Consider the following 27,742-nt stretch of genomic DNA (forward strand, 5'->3'; position numbering starts at 1 on the left):
GACGAAGATGGCGGCAACTTAGCTGGGGACTGAAGATGACTGTGGCTCTCGGGAGGCCCAGCCCAGGCGATTCGGCCCCAAGGTCCGGGGGAGGCGGCGTCAGCAGTCGGAGCCCGGTGGCGGAGGCGCCCTCGGGCAGACCTGCAACAGCAGCGGCGGCGGCAGCAGCAGTTGGAGCGCGGGGTGGGGGGTGGGGGGGAGGGAGAGCCCTGCCTGCGGTGGCTGCCCAGGCTCCGGACTCCGGGAGAGACTGCGAGAAGTAGGAGCAGGAGGAGGAGGAGGAGGGAAAGGAGAAGGAAAGGAAGGAAGAGGAAGAGGAGGAGAAGCGAAGGAGAAGGAGGAGGAGAGCCACTGGGGAGGCGCACTGGTCGCTGTCTGCGGGCAGCCAAGACGCGGCATGCCCCTGACTGGGAAGAGCGGGCTGTCCTCAGCAGGGCCATGGGGACCCGCGCGCTGACCATGCCTGGGTGAGAGGAGCAGCGCAGAGCCACCCGCCACCTCCACCATCACCTCACCTCCTGCACCCAGCTCGCCACCGGCCACCAGCTCAGCCACCTCCGACCGCCTCTCTCTCTCTCTCTCTCCCTCTCTCTCTCTCTCTCTCTCTCTCTCTCTCCACTATTGTTTCCTACTCTACAGAGGATGGGGTCGGCTGATGATTAGGTCGGAAGCAAGTCAGATCTTCCTCCAAAGCCTAGTAATATTTATGTAGGCAAAAAGAGAGAGAGAGAGAGAAAAGAGAGGGGGAGAGGGGGAGAGGGGGAAAGGGAGAGGAAGAGAGAGAGAAGAAACGGGAGGAGGGGATAAGGAAATTAAACCCTTTAAGTCAATGCATATTGTGGTGACACCGGCACAGGAGCCCTCACGGTGGAGTCGGCCCGGGCTGTGCGTTCCCAAAATATGACCAGGGGTGCTTGGATGTGTCGGCAGTATGACGACGGCTTAAAAATCTGGTTGGCAGCACCCCGGGAGAACGAGAAACCGTTCATCGATTCAGAGAGGGCTCAGAAATGGCGACTGTCTCTGGCATCTCTCTTGTTTTTCACAGTCCTGCTCTCTGATCACTTGTGGTTTTGCGCCGAAGCCAAGCTGACCCGAACCCGGGACAAGGAGCAGCAGCAACATCAGCAGCAACAGCATCAGCAGCAGCGGCAGCAGCAACAGCGGACGCGGCAGCAGCAGCAGCAACAGCAGCGGACGCGGCAGCAGGAGCCCTCCTGGCCCGCGCTCCTGGCGAGCATGGGGGAGTCCTCGCCCGCTGCCCAGGCACTCAGACTGCTCTCCGCCTCCTCGTCCCCCACCCTGCCCCCTTCCCCGGGAGACGGCCGTGGCGGAGGCAAGGGCAGCGGGGGCAAAAACAACCGGAGCAAGGCTCTTTTTCTAGGAAACTCTGCCAAACCCGTGTGGCGCCTGGAGACTTGTTACCCCCAAGGCGCCTCCTCGGGCCAGTGCTTTACCGTGGAGAGCGCGGACGCGGTGTGCGCCAGGAACTGGAGTCAGGGGGTGGCGGCCAGGGGGGAGGAGCAGCAGGTGAGAGGGACACATCCAGCTCCACTCTGGAACTTGTCGGATTTTTACCTTTCGTTTTGTAATTCCTACACACTTTGGGAGTTGTTCTCGGGGTTGTCAAGTCCCAACACTTTGAACTGTAGTCTGGATGTGGTGCTCAAGGAGGGCGGCGAGATGACCACTTGCAGGCAATGCGTCGAGGCTTACCAGGACTACGACCACCACGCTCAGGAGAAATACGAAGAGTTTGAAAGTGTGCTCCATAAATATTTACAATCGCAGGAGTACTCGGTGAAATCCTGTCCTGAGGACTGTAAGGTAGGATCAGTGGATTTTCTTTTTCTTCTGCCCTTCTTGAGCTTTTCCATCTGTTTTATTTGGTTGGAGTGTTTTCTAGAGTTTTAAAAGTTTTTTTTTTTGTTTTGTTTTTTTTTTGTGGCTCTGGTTTTGTTACTTCAGTCGTCGTTATTGTGGTTATAAGAGGTTGACTTGGTGCTTGAGTTGGGAATACCTCGTGGATTACTGGTGGACTGGTGCCTTCTTCTGGGAATCCCTGGAAAATCAGGGAACACCCTGGTTTTCTGAGATAATAAAGCTAGGGCTTCAGTTACCTCTTACAGATAAGCGATTGGTTCAAACTCTGTTACCTTATTTAAAAAATGGAATTTGAATATGGCTTGTTAAGAAGACATGATGGGACTGCATACTAATGACCCTAGCCGAAATCAGAAGAGTCAGAGACAGGCACGTGTGATTTGGCTTATGGACCTGCACACGTGAATTTTCAAAAAGTGACGTCATTAAGTTGGTTGACCAGAGGGAAAAGAGAAAGTGTTTGCAGTTGTTTATGTAGGAAGAAGCAAAACACATTTTACCTGTTTTACAGAGATAGTTCTGGTTGTTTGGAAAGTGCGGAGGCCTACCAAAGCATACTGACTCACAATACGTTTTCTGTTTTCTCTTAGACATTTGAATAATTATTGATCTCAGACTCAATATGAGTGGAAAGTTTCAATTAAGTACCTGGTGATCAATGGTCAGCGTTGGGTTTTATCAGATACCTTATGTAATTACCTTGTATTTTCAGCATATTCTCCAGAAATATTAAATGGCAAATGCATGGTGCTAGGGATAAAAAAAATACTAAAATCCTTAATAATGTGTATCATATTCAGTCTATTTCTGTTTAATATAATAATGGCTGTAAACCTTGATGATTGACAAAAAAGAAGTGTATGCAAGTTTCTTAAGAAATGGCCAATACACCATGGGTAGTGCACTTCTTAGTAGAAGTGTCACTGTCCGTGGTGCTGAAATGAGATTACCCAAGAGCTCTGTTGAAGATGAAGATGCTGCAGTGAGTGACATTTTAGTAGGGAAGAAATAATGACAGAACCTTAGTAAGCCTTAATGTTTTGTTCCAAGGGTAATTTATTAAATAACACAATAAAATGGTATTGCTTTTAAAAAGGAATAATATACTACACTCTCTCTTTTCCTTTCTCTTCACTACTACCTCAACACCACACAGGAAAAGAAAAATTGTCCCTCTTCTGCTTCACTTGCTTTGTACTGGAGAAGTGCAATCAAGGGCAGAATTGATAAAAAGTGCACTGTGATTCTTTGACATGAGAACTGGTCTAAGGAATCTATTTAAAATTAACATAGTTCAAGGGCTGTACTTTACTTTGATTAGTTGTGCTTTTGACAATTAAACTAAAGTTGCTTTTCAACATTTTTTAAGACCAGAAACAGATCTTCTTTGAAAAGACTAATATTGAGTTTACAACATTAATTTAGAATGCCACTTCATAAGATAAATGGATTTTAAACTTTCCTAAATACTTTTCTTAGCCATATCACTATAACTAATGCCTGGGGATTAAACTTATTCTTAATGGCAGCTGTTAATAACTTATTGCATAGCTATTTATTATGATGAGATATGTTGCATTGGAATTATAAAAATAAGGAAAATGGTGTGTCTGCTAATTTTGCTACTCATAAAAAGGTTATAAGCATGTCAGTGTATTATTCATGTTTAAAAGTGGTATCTTGTTATAATATAAATTTGCTCACTTTTCTGAATGTAATTCTCATATAAATTTCTATCAGTTCCAACTTGCATAGGTTCAGTATTTAAAAGATAGTCATGGTTAATAGACTGCAGCATATTTTCAAATAAGCTTTTCAAATATATCTTTGCTCAAATATCCAAATTTTAAATATAAATAAGTGTATTTTCCTCTTGACCTGAAATAATTCTCAACTTTATATTTGTCATCATAGCTGTAAGGTATAATGTAGGTGAAAATAATTTGTAATTTTATGAACTACTTCTGGATTGTGTTTTTTATATAAAGTGGTAATTTTTAACTGTATACACAACAGCACATTATAAAAGTCTTAACTTCTTAGGAACATTTCTTCTTCATATCGAAAAGTAAGCACAGTCATTTGAGTTTTTCATCACCACACACATGATTTATTACTTGTGATGTCTTGTAGCTATTTTCTTGGTTGTGTGATTTTTGTTTTTTTGTCCATTTGAAACATTTTTTCCATAATAACTGTTTTTAATAATTAGAGTTCCAAATTTAAGTTTCAAGTGTTCCTGGTTGATAACTTACAAATTTATTGGTTATTTCCTTAATTTAATATGTAATTTCTTTATGATTCTGAAAAAGCCACAAAGACATCCACATAAATTATGTTACATGCCTTAAAATGCTACTTGTAAACTTTGAATAATGTGTCTGAGTTTCTTTCTAAACACTTTTACTTATTTCAAACATAACTGTAATTATGAAATTGTGACTGTCATCAAGGACTTTGCTCAAGATATACATTCTATGAAAATTTTTCCATATTTTAAGATAGCCACAAAGCCCGAGGCTATGTTAAAAGCAAATGCATTATATTTCTGGAATTGATAATATATTCATGAAAAATATAATTTAATAGTTCATAAATATATTTGTATATATATATATAGATATAGATAGAATATACTTAGTCATATTAGTTATATAATTTGTTAAAGTTTATATTTTAGGAGAAATATTAACTTCATTATGCACATATAATTAAATTATTAATGCAATAACTTCTAATTTTTAAAACTTAAGGACATATTATTACCTTCTAATTTTATATTGCCTTCCATTTACAAAAAGCCACATTCCATATATAAAATAGAATTGATTAAATTTAATTTTGATTTAACTTGTTTTGAAGGGCTTTTGACGCCTTATGCTGAAAAAGCAAACAAACCTTTATATTGATCTAATACAATCATAGTGCCTTGAGTCCATGGTATTTGGAGATTAAATGCAGCTTGGATTTATTTTAGTGAACATTTGTATTGAACACATAATAAAAATCATTTGTACCCAAGAATATTTTTTAATCTGAGAAATAGCTGGCTTAATTTTAAGAGTAAATATGCACATTTATCTGGGAAGTAATTTATGGAAAAACAAAGAACATTCAAACTGCTATATTACATAAGTCAAGTAGCAAAAATGATGACAGTAATTCTCTGTAGTTTTCAAAATGATCTTTAATATAAAATAAGAGTAACAAATCTGGAATAACCTTCAAGTTGGTTGCTAATATTTAAATATACAGTATTCTAAGCTACAAAATTACATATGTATATTATTAAAATGCTTGTTTTTTTAAACTTAAATAAGTATTTTCTCTTGTCCTTTAGCTCCTAAGCATACGTGAAGATATATATAATAAAACTGGGCTACTTAAGGAATACAAATTATTTTGTTACTGGTAAACTTTTGTTATTGATAGCTTTATGTGTTTACTAGTACTATACCTTAAATTAAGCCAGATGATCAGTGAAAGCAGATTTGAGATTAAATTAGAACATAGATATTGCATCATCTGTATTTTAGTTCTCTCATAATAGATAATAATCTTCATACTCTCAAGAATGTATGCATTTCCATATTTTTATTTTTATAATCTCATGTTAAAGCAGATTCTATTGCTTATTCTTATTTAACAGATAATGGCCAAAAGGATGCTCTGCCAATGTAAGGCATATATAATAATCGTGGTACCTGAGGCTTTCTGTATTGTTTGCAGAAACAGCTCACAAACATTAACCAGTTTGAACACACAATTTTAATCTTTCTTAAGTTCCTAATTCATTTTGACGTCTTGCACTCTAGATTCTTGAAAGAATATATTTAAAATAAAATCAAATATCTAACAATTATTTTTATTAAAAAAATATTGTTTTGCTGTTGATTAAGTGCTGTTGTAAATAGTGTGACATTGTCCAGGAATGTGGAATACATATGCAAATAGATCTTTTTTTGTATTCTACCACTTTATTATTTTCAAATCTTATCTCTATAGCTGAATTGCTTGTCTACAAAGTCAAATAGTCTAACCCTGCAGATAATCATTTTAACCATTATTAAGGCCATTTTAAGGTCAAAACCATTATCATAACAAGTTTTATGACTCAGATTTTTGTTTTTCCTATTTTTTGTTTTATATATGACCACTAATTTTATGAATTATATTTTATTTTTATAGGAAAACAACCAATATTTTATCTTAATATTAGATGCCTATTGTTTTTATAGGGTAAAGAATGATTATTTTTACTTTGGACTTGTAACTGAGTCAAATTAGTAACTATATAGAGCTCAAAATTTTAATAAAGGCTATTACACATTGGTTTTAATTGCTTTAATTGTATGATGTCAGTGTCTGCATGTGCAAGGTGAATTAAAGTATGAAGCAAAGGAAATCAATAATGCTCCTAGTCTCATGCCACCCCACATATAAATGATAATCTATTAAGATAGTTTTTCATGCTAGATTGAGTATACAAGTATACATATAACTATTTCAAATAAAATAATACTTTGAATTATTTGACCTATTGCTTTAATTTCGATCCCCATTTTCCTTTTCAATTTTATCTTCAATGTTAACCTCACATTGACTAGGTATAAACATTTTGCTGTTTTCTTTATATTGATTTACACTGCAAAGATGTTTTTTCAATATCAGTGAATTGATACTGTAGGTCAGTGATCCTTGGAATATCCTGGGGAATTTTAAAAAATGCCTCCAGCCCTAAAAGATTCTGATTTCATTCACCTGGCTTGTGTCATGAGCTTGGGATCTTCCACTTTCCCTGATGATGTGTGGCCAAGGTTGAGAACAACTCTTCTAGTTGACATTGACAACTAATGTGATAAGACCTTTTAGCTCCTGTGCCTCAGTATAATCTAATTTGTTAAACTGATGAGAATGGAACTCGGACATATATTTTTTAAAGTGGTAAAGGCAATAGGACAGAGCTAGAGGTCAGGGAGCAAATACGTTGTGAGTGGGCTGAGGAAATAGATGAGAAGTGAATCGACTGGGTGAAAGGGTTAGGGGATGTTCCAGAAGAGAACATGGAGAGAAGGTGGTGGCTGCACAAAGGACCAGAGTTTGAAATGTGTAAGGGTGTGCCTATTGGCTGTCAATATTCTGTCTTTTAGCCCAAACTGAGTCATTATGCTGGTTGTTCAATAAGGGGCTGAGCACATGTTTGTCTGTGAGACTGCTCAACTCTTTGATTAGAGGAGCCTGGCTTTATGCCTGTCTCAAATTTTAGGCTATATAAATGGCTGAAACTTTTTCTTAAGTGTATGGTTTATTTTAAGAAAACACACACACACACACGTAGGCTCTTCATAGTATTTTGCATGAATCAGATTTATTCTTTTAAAAAATATATATATTTTCTTGATTTTATCTATTCGCTTTTGTAAAACTTAGGAAATTACTAATTCTCCTTTATTTCTTTATTGTGATGATAAGCCATGTTTTATTTTTTACTTATTTATGTAATACTGGAATAACTAGTATAACATTTATGTAGTTTTTTGAAGACAAACTGCTAAGTAACCACAGATTACTACTAACCTTAATTTTTGGAATTAGTTTTAAAATTATCTGATTGCTCTTTTCTGAAGGGATAGTAATATCCGTCGTTTTATTTTTTAACATTTTATATTACAAGATGTTGTGAAACACTAAATCTAAGTTTTACTTAATAATAAATTAAATATTATTGCAATCCAAATAATGTAATTTCCTCATGAGATGTTCTAATTTACTCTCATTCCGAAAAACTGGAAATAAGAGAGTTACATTTGCCTTTTTTTTTGCTAATAAATAGTTAATGATTTGTACTGTGTGTTGTACTGGAATGTATGAAAACATTTAATCCTTGGGTGTGTGAAGTGTTAAAAGGTAACAGTTTTTTACCATCCCCCCACCCTTGTAGTCTGTTTCTGCATTCAGTCATTTATAAACAAAATGTCATAGATGATACCACAGATGGCAAGAAAAATCATGCAAAAATAGAAGTTTATTATCCGTTTAAATACTGTTGTTGATTTTAGCAGTAGCAGTAGGATAGCCACACATGCGTGATAGGTGAATGCAATAATCAAGGAAATGCATGGGGATTTTGTTTATCAGCTTCTCCACCTTGCACAAGAAGGAAAATGGGCTCTAGTCAAAATAGGACTCTTCTACTCCTTCCTCTGTGTGCTTTCTTGCTATCATCTTGCTGTGTCCTCTCCTGGCATGTGGAAGCTGCATATTCAGGGGCTGAATTCCATGAGAAATCCAAAGTTCAGAAATCTTTTTTCTCTGTATCTCTACTCCCATAAAAAATGACCAGTCTATGCCTTACTGAACTATTACTGATTTCGTTTATTTGAAAGAAAATCAAACTAAGAGGTAAATGGGTGATCATGACAATGCATTAGCTCTTTAAGAAAATTATTTGAATCACTCAGAAACTTAAGTATTAAAACAAGCTTCAATAATAAACTAACGTGCTTTAGAAGTCAGAAACTAGTCTAATTCATTTCTTCTTCACGTCCTCTCTATGAGGTATTATCACAGATTTTACAGATGAGTAAAGTGTGGACATAAGTTAACTATTCCAAGGTCAAATTGATGGCAGTGTTAAAGATAAAGTACACTATTGCTTGAATGTATATTCCTTTTCTCTTTCATTATTAGTATTACAAACATACCAAAGAATGAGGAAGTTAATATAATAAGCCTACATATACCTGTAAAACATAGATTTTAACAACTGTTAGGAATCTTACCATATTTACATCTTTTTATTTTAATTTATCATTAAAAACATTTTACAGGTGATAAACAAGCTAAGATGACAGAAACTTAAGAGTCCTGGACAGCTGGGATGAATAGTCAGAAATTCCAGATTCATCATTTCAAAGGCTTAGGGAGGAGATATGAAAATGAATAAATTCAGCAGAACACCTAGGGCTAGAATTGAGCAGGTAAAATGATGTGTATAAAATTTTAGTGGGAGGAAGTAAACTTAGGATGTCTGTGATTGTTCTTATGCTGAATTTACAAGTTAAATAAGATACATCACTTTATGATTTTTAATCAATGTCCTATTTTTAACTTATTGCATTAAAAATGTTTGAGTGTATTAGTTAAGAACTGTCTCTGTATTGTCTAACACCTGTAATACTTAGACATTTTAATTTTTATCTAATTTTTGTAAGCTCCTTTTAGGCCCTGTCTTCAAATACAGTCACCCTGGGGGGTCAGGGTTTCAACATATGAATTTGGGGGATATAATTCCATCCATAACACTGAGAAGGTATGTGTCAAGAGTTGTAGGAAATACCTCTGGGAAAATGTTAGTGCTCAATTGTGAAGGATCATGTATCCTGTTCTAAGGCCTTTGAATTTCATTCCTTATATGATAAAATATCAGACAGAAATTTTAATCAAGGGATCACCTGGGATGATTTGTTTTTCTCAAAAGTGAGTTCTGACAGCAATGTGATTATAGGTTGGAATAGGATGAACTTATGCCAGGGAGACCAGTTCAGAATTGGCTCTCTTCCTTGGGAGTAATAGGATGACTCTAAATCAGCACTCTCCAACAGAACTTTCCATGGTGATCCACTCTTTCCAATATAGTAGCCACTAGCAATGTGTGGCAATTGAGCACTTGAAATGTGGTTAGGGTGAGTTAAGAACTGAATTTTAAATTATATTTAATGTTAATTAATTCATGTTTAAAGAGCCCCAAGAGGCTATTGGCTACCATGTTGGGCAGAACATTCTAAATTACTGCAGGAGTTACGAAAGTAGAGAAGAGACACAAGAAGATTCAGGAGACTTTTCTGAGTTCAAATTTCCAAATTGCTATGTAGAGGAGGGATATGATTCAAGCTTTATAAAAGGTTAGGCTGTGAATTTTGATACCATTTAATGAGATAGGCAATATAAGAGGAATAACAAGTTGGGATTGAGAACAGTCAAAGAAACAAGAAGTTCATTTTTGGAGATAATGATATCAGGATGTCCAGTAGATAGTAGCAGATACCACATGAGAAGGGAGTTTGGGTATGAAGTTTACTATCTACCTGTTGGTTTCATTCAGGAAATATGGACAGACATTAGATAACTTCACAAAAATATTATATGGAGAGAATACCAAAGATGAATCCTAAGAAAGAACAACACTTAAGGGTTTGTGTAGAAAAGGTACCAGGGAAAGATATTGAGAAGAAACAAAGGAATGAGAATGAGAATGAAAATAAGGGGGGGGGGGAGAGAACAAAAGAGAGTAGAGGGAGAGGGAGAAATAGAGACAGAAGCAAAGGCGAGAATCATGAGAATCATGAGAATGCAATGATTTGAAAGACATAGGGAAGGATTTTAAAAAAGATTCAGGATCAGTAAGGAGTATCTTATCTTGTAGAAAGAACTTGTAGGATGAAGCCTAGAAATAGGACATTGAATTTGGCAGTTATATTTGTTGACTTTACAAGAGTAGTTTCAATAGAATGGCAGGAAGAAATGTCAGATTGTGATGAATTAAGGAATGTGTTGAAGTTGAGGAAATAAGGACTAGTTCAAACTACTCTTCATTAACTAGTCAGTGAAAAGAAAAGGAAAATGGAGTAGGTGGGAAGATGTAGGTTTAAAGAAATAAATATTTTATGGTGAAATAAACTTTAGAATATTTGTAGCTTTTAATCTAGAACCAAGATGAGAGTATGAGGTTGAAAGTATCAGACTCAGAAAAATTAATGATGGCTCCGTATTCCAAAGAAGAAGTGATGGGGTCCCATCTATTACTAGCCCAGAGTGTACAGGTATAACTAATAATTTAAAAGTAGAAATTAATTGTAACCCTAATAAAGAAGTATGGTTAAAGGAACAATTGAGCATAGATTGGGTTTAACTCCCAACATTAATCACCATTTATTAGTTATATGACATTGTCCAAGTTAAAATAGGGACTCTAGTATCCCTTTCACAGGATGTTTATGGGGATAAATTGAGATTCCCAGGCATATAAAAGTACTTAAGCTATGGCTTGATGATGCCCAATAAATTGTAGCAATTCATTAAAACCCATGGAGAAAAAGCCCTGGGAAACATCAGTAAAATTAATATAGTCTTCACTTGAGAGCTCACAAATTTTCTGGTAAATAACACTCATTTACAAAAGGTTATAAGCAGACTTTGCATTTTGCATGGTAAAATTCTCTGCTTTATTACATCTACATTCATCTGTTTCTCTAAATTATTGACCAACACTGGAATAAAATGGGGAACAAAGTTCAGCTGGAGTGAAAATATTTTATTCCTAGTGCTTGGATTTTTTTCTCTGTTACTTCAGATTAAAATGAACATGTGCTGGGTTTTAAACTGAGTAGATACTCTTAAATTAGTCTAAACTGGCTTGAGCACTTTTGTTCACAAACCTCTCGGAGGTTTAAGTGGAAAAATCATTGTAATGATCTTCCATAACCTGGAAACTGATGGGTAAAAATAATCCTGAGGAAAGTTGTGTGTTATATAGTTTGTTAGTCATTGCAGCGTCATGTGCCCCAAATTCTATATTAAAAGGTGGAGCCCTTTGTCCTACATTCTAGCTACTTAACTTTGTATTTTGTTTTGTTGTCCTGGTTATTTTCTGCTCCGCCCACATTTGCCCACTCTGCTATACTTAGTATTTTTATTGATTGGGGAAGGAGAAGAAGTAGGGTCAAAGATTACCTTGAACTAGAGCTGGCGGACAAAGAAAACATGGTAAGTGCCAATATACAGAAGTCTGAGTTGGGTAGACTCTAAGCTGTACTCCACGCATGGGAGCATGATTGCCCTGAGAAAGAGAAGACACAGGGAGTCATAGTAAGGTTCTTTAACTTGATATGAATCATAAATGTGAGTGGAGTCTTACTATTCAGTACTTCCCATGGCTGTAGGAGTGAGAAAGGAGCTGTATGTAGGTGTTTTAGGAATATCTGTACTCTATACAGGGAAGAGTGTTTTATTAAAGGATACAGTGGAAAATGTTGGTTGCCTGATAACTTCTGAGCCCATTGCTACGGAGATGTGCAAATGGATTGGGAGCTATCTGCCATGACCCTAGAAGGCATCTTGCCTATGTGTTGCAAGTTGACCAGATGATTTTAAATATTCTATCCAACATCCTTTGACATCTAATGAGGCACCCAGAAATGATAACTTTGCATTGTGCAATTGTACTTATTGCCAGTTCTATCAAAGAAAAAATTTTATTACATAGAAAATATAAGTATTTTCTTAGCCTAACACCTTGCTCTTAGTAATAGTACTTTGGTTTTAAAAAATAGCCTTGAACACTTCAAATTACTTCTCTAATTCCTATTGTTATCAGTTTGAATAATTTTGAAAAAGAATGAATCAACTACATTAGCTTACCCTGAAGATAGATAGGAAGTGAGAATAATTTATAGTAAATTTTTATTACTAATATTAAAAAATAGACATTCTTTTCTTCCTATAATTAACACATCAATCACTATTATAAAATCTCAAATAATTATTTTGAGCAAAGCGGGACTCAACAACATGGTCCGATTGGGAAAGCCATGGTGCGTATGACCTTTCTCCATTGGTTTCACAGCACTTCTCTCACATATATCAATTCATCCCCACATCCAGTTCTTTGGGGATATTATCATTGTAAAAATTCCATGCTCTCATGGAATTGTACCCATCTATTACATTTTTACAATAAACAAGTCCTACATTGATAACTTCAGCATCCTTCTCTTATTTATTCCCTACAACAATCCAATATTATAGGCAAGATATTAGCTTTCTTCAACATATGGGGTGACTAACTAAGGCTAAAAGTTAAGAAATGTGCCCAGGTGCTCACAGGTAAGTGTGGCATAACCTGAATTCAAATCCAGTATTATCTGGGTCTTAATTTCGTGGGCTTAACTAAACTACTATAATATACTGTCCACTCTGTCACCAATAATTGCTCATGTCTAATGTTTGTGTTTTGTTTTGTTTTAGGGGAGAGAATATGGGTGGATGACAGCAGGAGTGAATAGAATATAAAGTTCTTTGGCAATATAACTTGGTCCAAATTCTTTTTCTTGTTGTAACATTTTGGTATAAGGAATGAGTCTTGGCTGAAAAGTTAGAAAGGCCTAGTTTCAAATAGTTTTTCCATCAATTCCTGTACAATGGGGATACTTATATCCAGTTTAAGGAGTCCCCGAGAGAAGGAACAGAACAATGTGTAATAAAATGTAGCCTGCAAGTAGTGGTCCCCTCAATTCAAGGTACTCTGAGAAGAGAGAGTCACTTCACTGTGCAAGGCAGTAAGACTGTACTCTCTCAGCTGTTTAGAAACTGAGCTGGTAGAACACCTTGACAAATTTGTCCTCCTGATCCAACAATTGGTTTCTAATCAACGCTGTCCTAGCATAGATCAACAACCTGACAGAGATTTTCCACTTAGTTTCCACTGAGGCATTTCAAAAAAGACACCGCTGATATATTTACCCTCAAGAATCACAATGATCCTAGATAAAAGCTGTTTAAAAACACGATTTTTCCTTTCCCATAGTGAAAGCTGGACTTGCTGTTATGGGCCATTAGGCAAGAAGTTGTGGGGCACCTGTGCTTCCTGAGGCAATGACTTCATGTCAAAGTCCATCTGAAATAGTGGGAGATGAAAGACCACATGGAAATGCAAATGATCTTGCTGTCAATGGAATCTGTGTCTGATCTGCTTTGTGGAAGTTTGGCAAGTTTGACAAGTTTCATATATTCTATTTGTACCATGAAATTTATTAAAAAATATATTGAAATTATAGAAACCACTTATAAAAAGTAAGTCCTTTCATATTATTTCAATTTAGACTTTTTAAACTTCATTTCTATTAAATTTAAGTGAAAATTCAAGTAAAGAGGAGGGGATTTAAATCTAAGTGAACGAAGTTCTTGTTGGCATTGTTTGGCTTCATTGATGAATATAAATTATTTGGTCTTTCAGTTGTCACAATTGTCAGCTGCGTAGCCATGGATTTGATTTTTGCATTCAACTAATTCGCTTTCTAGCATTATTAAAATAATTGATCCAATCTTTAGTTATTTTGATATTTTTTGTTCTTAGGAATAAGCCAAACATGTGCAGGGTGTGGCAAAAGTAAGTTTACAGTTCTGAGTATGCGAAACACAGAGTTTATTCTTGTTTATTACTTATTAATTATTCTGTTATTTTCCATACAAACAACTGTAAACCTACTTTTGTCCACCTGATATTAAGAAATTTAACTTTATAATAATCATCTAAAATGTTTTCTTAAGGCTATCGGGAATTAATTTTTATATCCCTCAATTATTTCATAAAGGCCCTAATGCAGGAGTAATTCTTAACATCCACAAAGGGAGGGAAGGCTTTGCCCTTGTCATGCTGTCAAGACGGGCAGCACCACAATGTGCTGGCTAGAGAGTTCACTGTCATTAGCTTCCGCTGCTCTTGAATGTCTATCAGCTTTTTCTAACTCCCTTTTTGGCTGTGTCCACACAGAAAAAGAAAATTAAGACCAATAACTATAATTGAGACAAATATAAATTTGTGAAGAATTGAAACACTGTTTTGTTAATTTTTTTTTTTTTTGGCTAATAATCTTTGTCTGAAATATGGTGCAACCTATTAAGGAAGTAGTGCTCACTTCTCCAATATCAAGTTTTTTAGAACTTTATTTTTGTTGTTGACACTATTACAGATGTCCTTTCTCCTCCTTGCCCACCTCTGACATCTCTGGTAGCAAGGGAAACAAAGGGGAAAAAATAAATGGCACTATGTGAAACTAAAAAGCTTTTGCATAGTAAAAGAAACCATCAACAGAATGAAAAGAAAATCCACTGTGTAGAAGAAGATATTTGCCAATGGTACATCTGATAATGGGGTTAAATGTATATATACATATATATATATAAAGAACTTATACAACTCAACACCAGGAAGACAAAAAAAAAAAAAAGGAAAAAAAATGGGCAAAGGAACTGAATAAACATTTCTCCACAAAGGACATACAGATAGCCAATAGGCATATGAAAAAATTTTCAATGCTACTAATCATCAGAGAGATGCAAAATAAAACCACAATGCAATATCTCTCACATCTATCAGAATGGCTATCATCAATAAATCAACAAACAAGGGCTGGTAAGGATGTGGATAAGACTGGTGCAACCACTATAAAAAACAGTGTGGAGTTTCCTCAAAGAAAGGAACTTACTTTTGACCCAGCAATCCCACTTCTGGGAATATATCCTAAGAATCCTGAAATACCACTTCGAAAGAATAAATGCACCCCTATGTTCATAGCAGCATTATTTACAATAGCTCAGATCTGAAAGCAGCCCAAGTGCCCATCAGTAGTAGATGAGTGAGTTAAAAAGCTGTGGTACATTTACACAATGGAATACTATGCTGTCCAATATCACTTTAATTGGATAGATGTTTAATATTCTCACATTACTTACTATAAACAGATAAATGCAAAAGCTAAGCAGTGAAAATTTGCATTTTTTAGCAACTTGATTATATAATAATACTAAAATAATGTGGTAAAAGGCACAATGCAGCTCTCAACAATTTCCTTTTTCCCCCCAAGTCAAGGCTAGAGTTGATGAAGTAGAAAGTTAACTCATGATAGATATGTTTTAGGGGAAAAATCATATTTCACCCAAATATAATAATTTACTTTAATAGCCCAATAGTTGAAATAAATGGGAAAAGATTAAATGGCTGGATAGCTGAACGGATGCTGCAAACAGAGCATGGAAAACACACACTGTTTGAGAGTTTCCATTTCCTTCCTTTGACTGATTATAATCATTTACTCTTGTTCATTTAATGGTGTGTCCATTCTGGATGCTCTGAGCCTGTTCTTACCTTACTGTTTTATTTTTTTTTAATACCATGATAGTCTATGTAGTAAATTATTAAAGAGAATTTCCTATGGGGCTATTCATCCAAGTTCCTCTGACTTCTCCAAGTAATGGCTGCCACTGTTCGTTGTGGAATGAGCCTTGAACCAGATGGGCCAAAGAAGTATTAGCACTGAAGAGAATCATGCATTTTCTCAGAATTGTCACAGTGATTATTTGCAAAGGATATGATAATTGCAATCCAGTTGCATTAAAGGATGCTATTTAAAGAACACTTGAATAACTTAATTTGTAATAATTTCCTCTGGGAATGAATTTTTCATATATTTTTTTATGTACTGTATAGGATAGAAACATATTATAGGGACAAATGAATATTACTTTAAAAAAAAACCATCTTTAGTGGAAACTGTTCTTGGATAACCTACTTGAGCACTATTATTATATGACAATAGTTATTTAGTCACTGAGGTATACGATATCCCACAGTGAACCTAGTTAAAAAAAGAATAAGTAATTAGACCTTTCATCATGTGTGACTCATATGTGGACATGAAAAATACGAACAAATTTATATATGAACAGGATGATTGTTAAAGCAAGGGAAGGAAGGAATATGAGGGAGAGCCCAGAAAAATCTTTTCTTTTTCAAGATGCATGTTAATGAGAATAAGATTAAAAGACACATAAATAAATCTCTTGATCCAAAAGCTGTTGTGCTCATAATCTGTTACTGAAAGAAAAAAAATATCTTGTTAACAAATTTTCCTTTTCAAATGGTCCTGCTTTTAACCTGTAAGTGAAAATTGGATTTTGCTCAGAGCCTTAGCATCAGGACAGTGCTGCATGTTCAACCTGAAGTTGTTTCCTCTAACTTGTTTATGAAAGTTCGTTGTTTCCCTCTTAAAATACAGTGGGCTCTGAATAACATAATTACAAAATATCAATTTTATAAAATATGTTGTTTGATATCTTTGTTGCTGAACATCAGAGCTTTTTATATGGAAACATAAACACAGTATTTTATTCGTGCATGCTTCCTTATGGGTAATTATGGGTATGAAAAGTAATAAACAGCAGTGCAATTATGCCATAGCTTGTAGTGGGGATGTGTGTTTTCTTAATCTGGCCACTTAAAGAAAGATGTAACTATTCATCATTGAACCTTTCCGGATAAGCATTTCTTTAAGCCAATATCATTTTCCAAATTTAGAAGTCTTTAGAAAATATATATCATTGTTTGCTGCTTCTGATTAGTTGATGAATTTTAAGAAACTGGAAAGCTACCATAACTTTATTATGATAATAAAATCTAGAAGAGATTGAAGCAAGTTTCCACTTTACAGGAAAAAGCAAGATAAACTATTTGACAGCATGATAGAAACGTTTCAATTAATCCAAACATTGGAATAAAAAGTATAGATATGTTTTTTTCTTTACTATTCTGGTAACTAGCTAGGATGTTCAGAGCAGCAAAATTATTATATCATCTGAAAAATTAACCAGAACAGTTCAAATGGTTTCTAAAATTCAAATAACTCACAGGCAAATGTTTTAAACTATCACTTTTTAAACATCTTCCTGTATTATATCACATTGTGGAATGAACTAGTGTTAGTGATGAAACAAGGAAGAAGCTGAATCCTTTTGTGGAAAGTCTGTTAGTCGTACAAATCAGTATTATGACTTTTTGGTCACTTGAAGAAAGTTTGACCTCAGTAAACAATCCTAGTATAGGAAAAAGAATTGTTGTAAATCTGTATCTCTGTCTTTATAAATTTAAGTGACTTAGATAAATTTTCTTATGAACTTTAATTTGATTCATGGATATCCAGCAAAGTTATGCCCAAAGCTGGAGGGCTATTTTCTTCTCTGTTAAGATAATGATAGTTAACAATTAGAACCTAGTGTTGGTACCAGGCCACTAATTTAACCCTATGAAGTAGGTCTGGTAATTATCCCCATTTTGTAGATAAGTGAACAAAGGCCTAGGGCACAGGTTTTCTACCTAAAGCTTTTAACAACTATTTTGTATTCATTTTCTATCACATTGCTATGGTATAGAAGCAATCCTGATGGTCAGAGATTACTGATTATTGAAAAGGAAGAAAATAAGAAATCACTGAAAATATTAGTTTGAAGTCATTGTTTAGGAAAGTTTACATGATACATCTATAAAATGAAATTTGTATATACAGGATGGGGCAAAAGTAGGTTTACAGTTGTGAGTACACAAAACACAGTTTATTCTTGCATTATAATTTATTAACTAGAGGCCCGGCGCATGAAATTTGTGTGCGTATACGGTCCCTTGGCCTGGCCTATGATCAGGGCCATCTTCTCCGGCTGCCTGCAGCCGGCCCTGCCCACTACTGCCACCCACCTCCAGTTCCCCATTCACCATCGGGCTATCGGAGCCTGATGGCTGTTCCCACCATGGGTTGACCTCTGTGTGTGGGGCAACTGGTGGGGTGGGGGTCTTGGCCTGGTGCCACCTGCATCTCCTGCCACCCACCCCCAGTTACCTGTTCACCATAGTGTGTTCGGAGCCTGCTGGCCCGGGAAAGGGACCTAGAGGTGGTCAGTGCACCTCATAGTGACTGGTCGAGTAGTTGTCTGATCATTCCATTGTTAGGGTCAATTTGCATATTACCCTTTTATTATATAGGATAGAGGCCCAGTGCATGGGTGGGGGCCAGCTGGCCTGCCCTGATGGGGGCCCGGGATCAGGCTGGTGGTCCCTGCTGGGGGGCGGGGCCAGCAGGATGAGGAGCCTTGGGCTGTTTGCAGGCTGGCCATGCCCCTGATCGGGGTGGGTGTCCCTGCTGGGGGGCGGAGCTGGCAGGGGTAAGGTTCCATGGAGGGTTTGCAGTCCGGCCATGCCCCCGATTGGGGTGGGAGTCCCCCCTGTGGGGTGGGGCCGGCCGGGGTGAAGGGCCACGGTGGTTTGCAGGCCAGCCACGCCCCCGATCAGGATGGGTGTCCCCGCTAAGGGGCGGGGCCAAAAGAAGTGAGGGCCGCAGGAGGTTTGCAGTCTGGCCAAACCCCCAATTGGGGTGGGGGTCCTCCCTGTGGAGCAGGGCCAGCTGGGGTGAGGGGCTGCAGTGGTTCTGGTCTCTGGTTGTTCTGGTCATTCTACCGTTTAGGTCACTGGGCTTTTATTATATAGTATTATTGTATTATTTTTTATATTAACAACTATAAACCTACTTTTATCATATATATATATATATATATATATATATATATACCAGTCTAGTTGTTTCTTCTATTGGATTTTGATAATACTCTTAAAGCTAGGAGATCTGTCTTGTTTATTCTTGTCTAATATTTGTAAAGAAGAAAAGAAAGAAAATTAGGTAATGAGCTTATGATTGTTATAAAACATGGAAGCAGATTCTTTGACATTCCTACTGAGAGGTGCAAGCATGCCCTCCCTTTGAATTTGGACATGTGTGTGACTGCTTCATTCAAAAGATTAGGGTATATGTAATACTCTGTGACTACTATGATAGGTGATAAAAGGCCATGCAGTTTGCTGGCATATATATTCTTGAATCTTGAACTGTCAAATAAAATGCTCAGTTAACCCAGGACCACCAGACTGTAAGGAAGCCCAAGTCACATGAAGAGGCCAAGGGCAGGCTTTCTTGTAGACAGTGTCAGTCGAGCCCAACCTTTGACCTGACAGGTGCCAGATATGTGATTGACTCCTCCAGATGAGTCCAACATCTACCCATTTAAGTGATCCTGAACCCTTTAAATCTTCTCAAAACACTAGATATTTTTTGGGGGAAGAAAAAGTACTCCTATTATATAATATCTGACTTAACCAATCCACAGAATTCTAGACTGTAATAAAATGGTTGTTGATTTAAATTATTTTGGGGTAATATATTATGTAGCAACTGGAGGCCTGATGCATGAAATTCATGCAAGAGTAGGCCTTCCTTCCCCCGGCTGCTGGCACCGGCTTCCCTCTGGCACCCGGAACCCAGGCTTCCCTCCTGCACCTAGGACCTGGGCTTCCCTCTGGCCGCCAGCAGGCACCCCGGACTTGGGCAGCCACAGCTTCATCTGGAAGGTCGTCCTTCTGGACGTCCGGTCTAATTAGCATATTATGTGAGAAGTTCCACTGAATAAAACTAATGAACTTTAAAATACAGGAAACCTATGTGGTCTCATATGTATTATTGAATTATTTTCCTCTCTGGTTAGTAATGTTGGTAAGTAGTTTCTTGAAGCTGTAATTATCACATTTCCCCCCTGCCAGTCATTTAATTCATTTAGCAGCAAATATTCACATATCGACTCATGTGCACAATTTGTCATCTGAGGAAGTATGAGGGATATGATGGTAAGATACTATGCCTATAAACAGGTTGTGTGCAATATAACTGAAAATATACTCTTTGAGGTTGCAAATTCACAGTGCTGTGGAGGAGATAGCACACTGCTCTGGGAGTTTAGGAGAGATAATTTTCTTACTTCTTTCATTGGATTATACTAATATGTTACAATATGTGCCATTTGTGGCAATATGATGGACATCAAAATAACTGCTCAGACAATTAAAGCAACATTATATTTCTGCTGAAAATTTTAAAAGAAAAGTGATTTTAAGGCTGCATTAGCTGGGATATTCAGTTGAAATCCTCATATTTTGAATTTAATTTTAAATTAAGAAACCATAGTGAACTAGTCCTCTTGAAATTGAATCCTTTACTTTGAATTTATACCAAGCATTTTCAAGTGGGAGATTAACATGCTATGCTGTTTTAGCTACCCAGTCCTACTGATCTTTAGGAGAAAGTAGTTACATTTTCACACACAAAGTAAAAACACCAGTTCTTTGAAAATATACCTACTAGCACATTGTAAACAGCATTTGTACAAATTTTCATATTCAGTTCACCTGAAATATTTTGAGAAGAATTAAAAGCTAATATGTAGAGAAATCACAAAAGAAACTGGTTATGGTATACTAGTAGTCAGGAGCAAGCAACATTATCTAACTGCTGGGGAGAATACAAAGAAGCGAATGATCATCGTGAAGGAAAATGCCAACCAGTTTTCTGAGTGATTTTCTAGACTTTTTATTCAACAGAGTAGTCACTATTTTTCATGGGTTATTTCAAAAGTGGGATAAAATTACATTTTACCTGTTTTTGAAGTTTAGGTCAAAGTGAAGCAGGGTTAGTTTGTTTTTCTTGCTTTGCAAAGAAAAAAACATGTAGAAATTCCAATGTATTTGTTAGCTATTGCTTAGTGCAAACTTAGAGATTTAAAACAATGCAGGGTTAGTATCGCATAATTATTTGTGGGTCAGAAATCTGGTTGTGGCTTTGGTATGTCCTATATAGTAAAGATGTGGGCCAGGTTAGGATCTCATCTCAAACTCGACTAAGGAAATATCAGATTTCAAGCTGATGTGGTATTGGTGGAATTTGTGCCTTGCAGACTGTGGAACTGAGGACCACAAATACTTGCTGCCCATTGGCCGGAAAATGTCCTTGCTTCTTTGCCATGTGGCCCTCTCTGGAGTAGCTCACAACCTGGCAGCTTCCTTTTTAAAGCCAGCAAGGGGGAAGATTCTCAACTAGACAAATGTTCTTATCTTATGACATCATGAAAATGATGCCCCTCACCTTTGCTCTGTTCTGCTTTGGAAGCAAGTCCTGACCACCCTCAAGGAGAGGAGGCTATACAAGGACGTAAAGACCAGAAAGGGGAATCATGGAACCACCTTAGAGATTATTTACACACCCATCCCTTTTAAAGATCCCTCAAAATTCTTCTTTAGATAATTGGAGACAATTTCACATATTTTTAATTGTTTCAGACATAATACGTGTTTATTTTTGTTTTATGTTTGACTAAATCAAGAAATATTTGATAAATATTTAAAAATACCTGTAGAAGGACAGCAGAACTATGAAATATAAATGTGTTTACTGTGGGAACATAGCTAAGTAAACAATTTATTAGGCATGATACTGCATGGGGAACATAGAATTTTAATCAAAGAAATTGGAAATGGTCATTTTCCAACCTTCTTATTTCTTCCAAAATCATTTCTGTATGAAATTAAATTTTATAGTTTACCTTGAAATATTTTTTAAAAATTGAAAAATGTACTCTAATTATGGAATTATAAATAGCACATAATGGCTTTAGACAAATGCAGTCTGTTTTCTAAAATGTATTTTAGGGTAAATTATTGAATCTTTAGAACCTGTAGTTTCTAAGTGGTGACTTATAATTCTTATAACAAGACTGACTTATTTAGACCAATGCAGTAATCACATAGGCCTATTTAGTCATCCATATATAATCTCATTTGTCTGGGATGCTGCCCATCATGCTAAATTCAGATAAAAGGTTTCAGCAATGGGATTTGAAATAAACATGAAAGCACTTTAGAGCAACTGCCTTTATAAACAGAGATCTGGAAACTCCATTTCTTCAAATATTTTGACCCTACTAGAAGAATTTTACCCCCCACCAATCCCAGAACACCAGATATTCTCTAGGAGCTACATATACCTTTTGTCTCTAGCCCATTGTCTTTATTAAAATATTTGCTTAGTATTGGAAACCCAGCTATTGGAGATAATGTTCTGTTTATGGATTTATACTCATTAAGGAGCTGGCATGTTTTTTTTAAATTAATTTCTTCATTGATTAAGGTGCTGGCATGATTTTGTATGAAGAAGTAGTAAGTTATATTGGTGTGTTAGGCAAACAGGGTAAGAATACGGTCTGCTGCTTACCTCAACTTCCAACTATTCTTTGTCATCAGGTAATTCTATTCTACAGCACAGACTAGACTTTCCATTTGTTTAAAGAAGTAGAAATGGGGGGATGGGGAATGGGAGACATCTGTAATACTGTCAAAAAAATTGAATAAATAAGAAGAAATGGATCACTGCAATGTATCATTACTATTTGAAAAATGATTCTAAGCATATTCTACTTGATAGCATCATCTTGGTATTTAACAGAAAAAATGGGATTAGCAATCCTTCATCTGGACTTGGGTCATGATCATGATGATGATGATGATGATCATCATCATCTAGTGCAAAATTAAGAATTAAAAAATGTTTCTGGACTTTCCCTTTTTCTATTAATGGATTCATCTTCCTGGACATTCTGAAATGAATATTAAACTATGTGCATGTTTTTGTTTTTATGCCTAATTAATGGCTTAGAATTAATGTGCTATATAAAATTAACTCCAAGACTCATTATTTATCTTTGCCTTACACTTAGAACATAATTGTTCACTAAATGTTTGTTTAATCCTATCTAATAAAACAGTAATATGCAAATTAACCATCACTCTGCTACACCCACAACCCATGTCCACCAGCCAATCAGGAGTGAGTATGCAAATTAACCCAACCAAGATGGCTGTGGCCACGGAGTAAGCAGGAGGCTTGGGTTTCCCCAGCAATGGAGGAAGCCAAGCTTTCCACAAACCCTGGCCAACCCAGGCCTCCACTCAAGGCTACAAAGTTTCAATTATAGAAGATAAATAAATCCCAACAAAAATGGTGGCAGCCATGGAGCTGGAGAGAGCAGGAGGCTTGAGTTGCCCCCAGCAATGGAGGAAGCCAAGCTTCCACTGCCCTGGCCTGCCTTGGCCTCCACTTAACCCTTTGCACTTGCTTGCTTTTTTCTCGATTCCTGCTACCGATGCTAACCGTGTCGAGTCACACTCGACATCCGAGTGCAAAAGGTTAAGGCTACAAAGTTTCAATTAGAGAAGATAAATAAATTCCAGATACCAGGGCCTCCACTTGGGTCTCCGGGGGGCATGGCCAACCTGCAAACCACCACAGGCCCCTTGCCCAGGCTGCCTCACGCCCCAAGGGAACCCCCACCCTGATCCAGGACACCCTTCAGGGCAAACCAGCTGGCCCCCACCCATGCACCAGGCCTCTATCTTATCTGATAAAAGAGTAATATGCAAACTGACCATAACTCCAACACACAAGATGGCTGGCCCCATGTGGACACAAGATGGCCACCACACGATGGCCAGCAGGGGAGGGCAGTTGGGAGGGGCCAGGCCTGCAAGGGAGGGCAGTTGGGGGCAATCAAGCCTGCAGGAGAGGGCAGTTAGGGGTGACCAGGCCGGCAGAGGAGGGAAGTTGGGGGTGACCAGGCCTGCAGGGAAGGGCAGTTGGGGGGACCCAGGCCTGCAGGGGAGAGCAGTTGGGGGGGACCAGGCCTGCAGGGGAGGGCAGTTAGGGGCAAACAGGCTGGCTGGGGAGCAGTTAGGCATCAATCAGGCTGGCAGGGGAGTGGTTAGGGGGTGATCAGGCTGGCAGGCAGAAGCGGTTAGGGGCAATCAGAAGGCAAGCAGACGAGCAGTTGGGAGCCAGCAGTCCTGAATTGTGAGAGGGATGTCCGACTGCCCGTTTATGCCTGATCCTACCATGATCGATCCTAAGTGGGCAGTCAGACATCCCTCGAGGGGTCCCAGATTGGAGAGGGTGCAGGCTGGGCTGAGAGACAACCCCCCGCCCCCTCGGTGCATGAATTTCGTGTGCCAGGCCTCTAGTAGATAATATTCATTTGGAGAAAATCTAGTTTTAATTCCATAAACATAAAAAATGTTATTAAGTTGAGTAGCCAAATCTGTGGTGACTCCCAGAAACACTTAACTTTAGGCTATATTCTTGAGGAAATCAGGCACAATTCAGCTATGTTCTTTTCCTGCATGTTTTTTAGATGAAGTCATGCTGAATAACAATGTGAAAATCTTATTTGAATTAGGGAAAAAGAAGTTAAACAAACCCATCTCTTCATTTCAAACTATATTCATTCCATTGTCAAACTATCAGTAGTTGTTGGATTTTTTCAAATCAAAGCATGATTCATATAATTACTGTATTATGATTAGCTTTATTAAAGGTCTGAAGATATTTTAATTCAAAAAAGTATGAAGAACTAGTCTGCAGTGACAACTGTTGAATATTGAATTCAGTTATAGTTATTGTTGAATTTTCTTTTAATAAGATTGAATCCAGAGGCAAAACATTTTATTCCTTAAAACCCCATTGAAATATATTTTAAGAGTGACCTACATAATAGTGAATTTTAAAATTTTTACTAACATCCAGAAAAGAACAACAACCAACCTGGCATAATGACTTGGCTTTCAGTTTAAATTCATGCTTCTTATTATCAGCTTTCTTCTGGACATTTCATAAGTTTCTCTCATATAGTTGCTGCTTTTCTAGATTTTATTTAAATCGATACTTAATTAGTGGTGAGTTACAACTTGCTACTCAATAACATGTAATTACTTATTTCCAGTCATAAATATTAGCATCTAACAGATGCTTCCTATTTAATTTTTGTTGTCAAACAAAAGAGACTGGGATATTTTAATTAAAAATAAAGTTAAAAAAAGAGCATTGTAAAAGCACAAAACAGACACAGTCTTCCCAAATTCAACCATATTTTTATTTAAATTCAGTCATGCCTATTGGTTGTCTACTGCAAAGATACTTGTTTGCTTGAAGTTATTTATACTGTATCTTTTATAAATCCATTCATTTTGCTTTTGGTGAAAAGTTACCTTTCATAAAACCAGTTTTCATTTCTTAAATCCATCCAGTACCTTTGAATTTTAAGTAATATATCAAGGATGCTATTTTTTTTTTTATCAGACTCATTAGAAAGTTTGTATTTAATGCGTGATCTATCAAAAGTGAATAAAATAAACAGAGAGAAACACGCACATAGTAATGAAGAAAGTAAATTCAGTATTCGGTGAGATCCATAGTTCAGAATCTATTTTCAAAGTTACTGAGCTTTACTTCTTAACTTCAGCCTGCTGGGCATTTTGTTTTTGATTAGTTCATTTAAAAATATTCTAGACATTTAGCCTATGCAATAGGAAACCATTTTTTGGCATGATGTTATTTAAGAAATATATCTTTTTTGACTTTGACATATGACTTATTCTCTCCATTATTTGAAATGTTAATTATTATCATAATTTAGGAATAGCTCAATGTCAGAAGGCTCATTGGATTAAATAATTGTTTACCATTTATAAAATTTGTCAGGCTCTATTGAGTTGTTTGGATAAAAATCCTCATTTTAGACGAGGAATCTCCCCAGCAGTCAGATTTACACCGAGCATTTGTTCATTTGTCATGACAATAATTTAGAAGACCATAATGTGTCTGATATTTTTCCATTTTTAACTAAGGCTTCCTAAAATGTTTTGAAGTATTTTAAGATCATTGAACATAATGTGCTTTATTTCTAAGGTAGAAATCTGACAGATAAGGAATCATGAGTCTGATAAATTACTGGGCCAGACCATGATACCTAGTGGACCTTTTGACTTGTACTTGGATTAAAGTAGCTTTCACTCCTAGTAGTAGAAGTCGAGCAATGTGAAAATATAAATAGGTTATCAAGACAGTTTTCTCGTATGCCTTCTGTAGATATAGGAAAGGTATATGGAAACAAATCTACTCACCTGTGGGCTTGCTACCTTTCTATCTTTAGGCATATCAGCACAGAAATAATTTATAATCCCTATACTTTTATATAAGTAGGTTAATGTGGGACTTAAAGTGTAACTTGTACAAGAAATATAGCCACCAGTCCTTACCTACCCTGTGTTTTGGCCTAGACAATTTCTATTTCCATCCACTCCAAACTTTCCATGAGCAGTCCTGGCCACAGCTTACTGTTTGTATAGTTTTGATTTTATGTATTGAGGAGATGGCGAATACAGTTTAGAGCTACAATGGGAGAAAAGGAGAGTGAAATCTATCAAATGAGGCTCAGAATCCTATCCAATATAAGAGTAATATGCAAATTGACCATCACTCCAAGACACAAGGTGGCTGCCCCCATGTGGACACAAGATGGCCACCACAAGATGGCCTGCAGGGGAGGGCAGTTGTGGGCAGTTAGGGGTGACCAGGCCAGCAGAGGAGGGCAGTTGGGGGGAACCCAGGCCTGCAGGGGAGGGCAGTTGGGGGGAGGGGGGACCAGGCCTGCAGGGTAGAGCAGTTGAGGGGGACTGAGGAACTGAATCTTTAGTTTTATCTGAATTTAATTAGTTTACAATTTAATGTAAGTATGCACATGTGGCTAGCTAAAATATTGAACAGCACAATTCTAGAGAATAGTAGCACTTTTATAAATATCTGTCTATTGAATGGCTTTTTATCTCTCTATGGAAATCCTAGGGTAACTTGTATATACCCCTGTACTCAGTTAATTATTAATAAAGTGAGGAGTAATTAAAATTCACTTGTATACCACCAACCCTTACTAATTATTTTTATTCATATGAAAATCAGAATATATAATCTTCAATAAGAAGCTCTTAGGTAATTGTCAGTTCTTTGATAAAGTTGAATAAGTGTGTGCCAATACTTTTAAGATCAGTATTATAAGATTCACAATTATTGTGATTGTGCTGCACAACATGAGTAGGAAAACTTCATTATTAGTAAGGTAAGCTTTGAGGAGCTCATATTATTTGACAGTATCTCTTTTGGTAGAGCAACAGATCATAGGGATAATTCTCTAAGTGGTGCCTGAGCTTCTTGGTTAGATTGTCTAGATTCAAATATTGTGTCAGCAATTTTGTTTTTAAATTTTATTTTTAAATTACAGTTTTAAATTCAGTATTATTTTGTATTAGTTTCAGGTGTACAGCATAGTGGTCAAATAATCATATACTTTATAAGATGTTTCCCCCTGATATTTCCAGTATACACCTGGCACCATGCATAGTTATTATAATATTAGAGGCCCGTTACACGATATTCGTGTAAGAATGGTCTTCCTTCCCCTGGCTTCACTCCCGGCTTCCCGGGAGCCGCCAAGTCCCCACTCCCAGGCCGCCTGGGAGCCAGTAAGTCTTCGCTCCAGGCCGAAGCACTGCTCC

At 37.0% G+C, this 27,742-nt stretch overlaps 1 protein-coding gene across 1 annotated transcript in view; it reads left to right on the forward strand.

The window, feature by feature from the left end:
- Positions 1-900: 900 nt before the first annotated feature.
- The window catches only part of NALF1 (NALCN channel auxiliary factor 1), a gene marked incomplete at both ends in the record, with an annotated part of 580,956 nt that continues 554,114 nt past the window's right edge, over positions 901-27,742 (forward strand). Inside the window, one exon of the mRNA XM_079779481.1 lies at positions 901-1,827. Coding sequence (XP_079635607.1) covers positions 901-1,827 — 927 coding nt within the window. The remainder of the gene's footprint in view (positions 1,828-27,742) is intronic.

The sequence above is a fragment of the Cnephaeus nilssonii genome (genome assembly GCF_951640355.1).
Source record: "Cnephaeus nilssonii genome assembly, chromosome: 8".
Classification (NCBI taxonomy): domain Eukaryota; kingdom Metazoa; phylum Chordata; class Mammalia; order Chiroptera; family Vespertilionidae; genus Cnephaeus; species Cnephaeus nilssonii.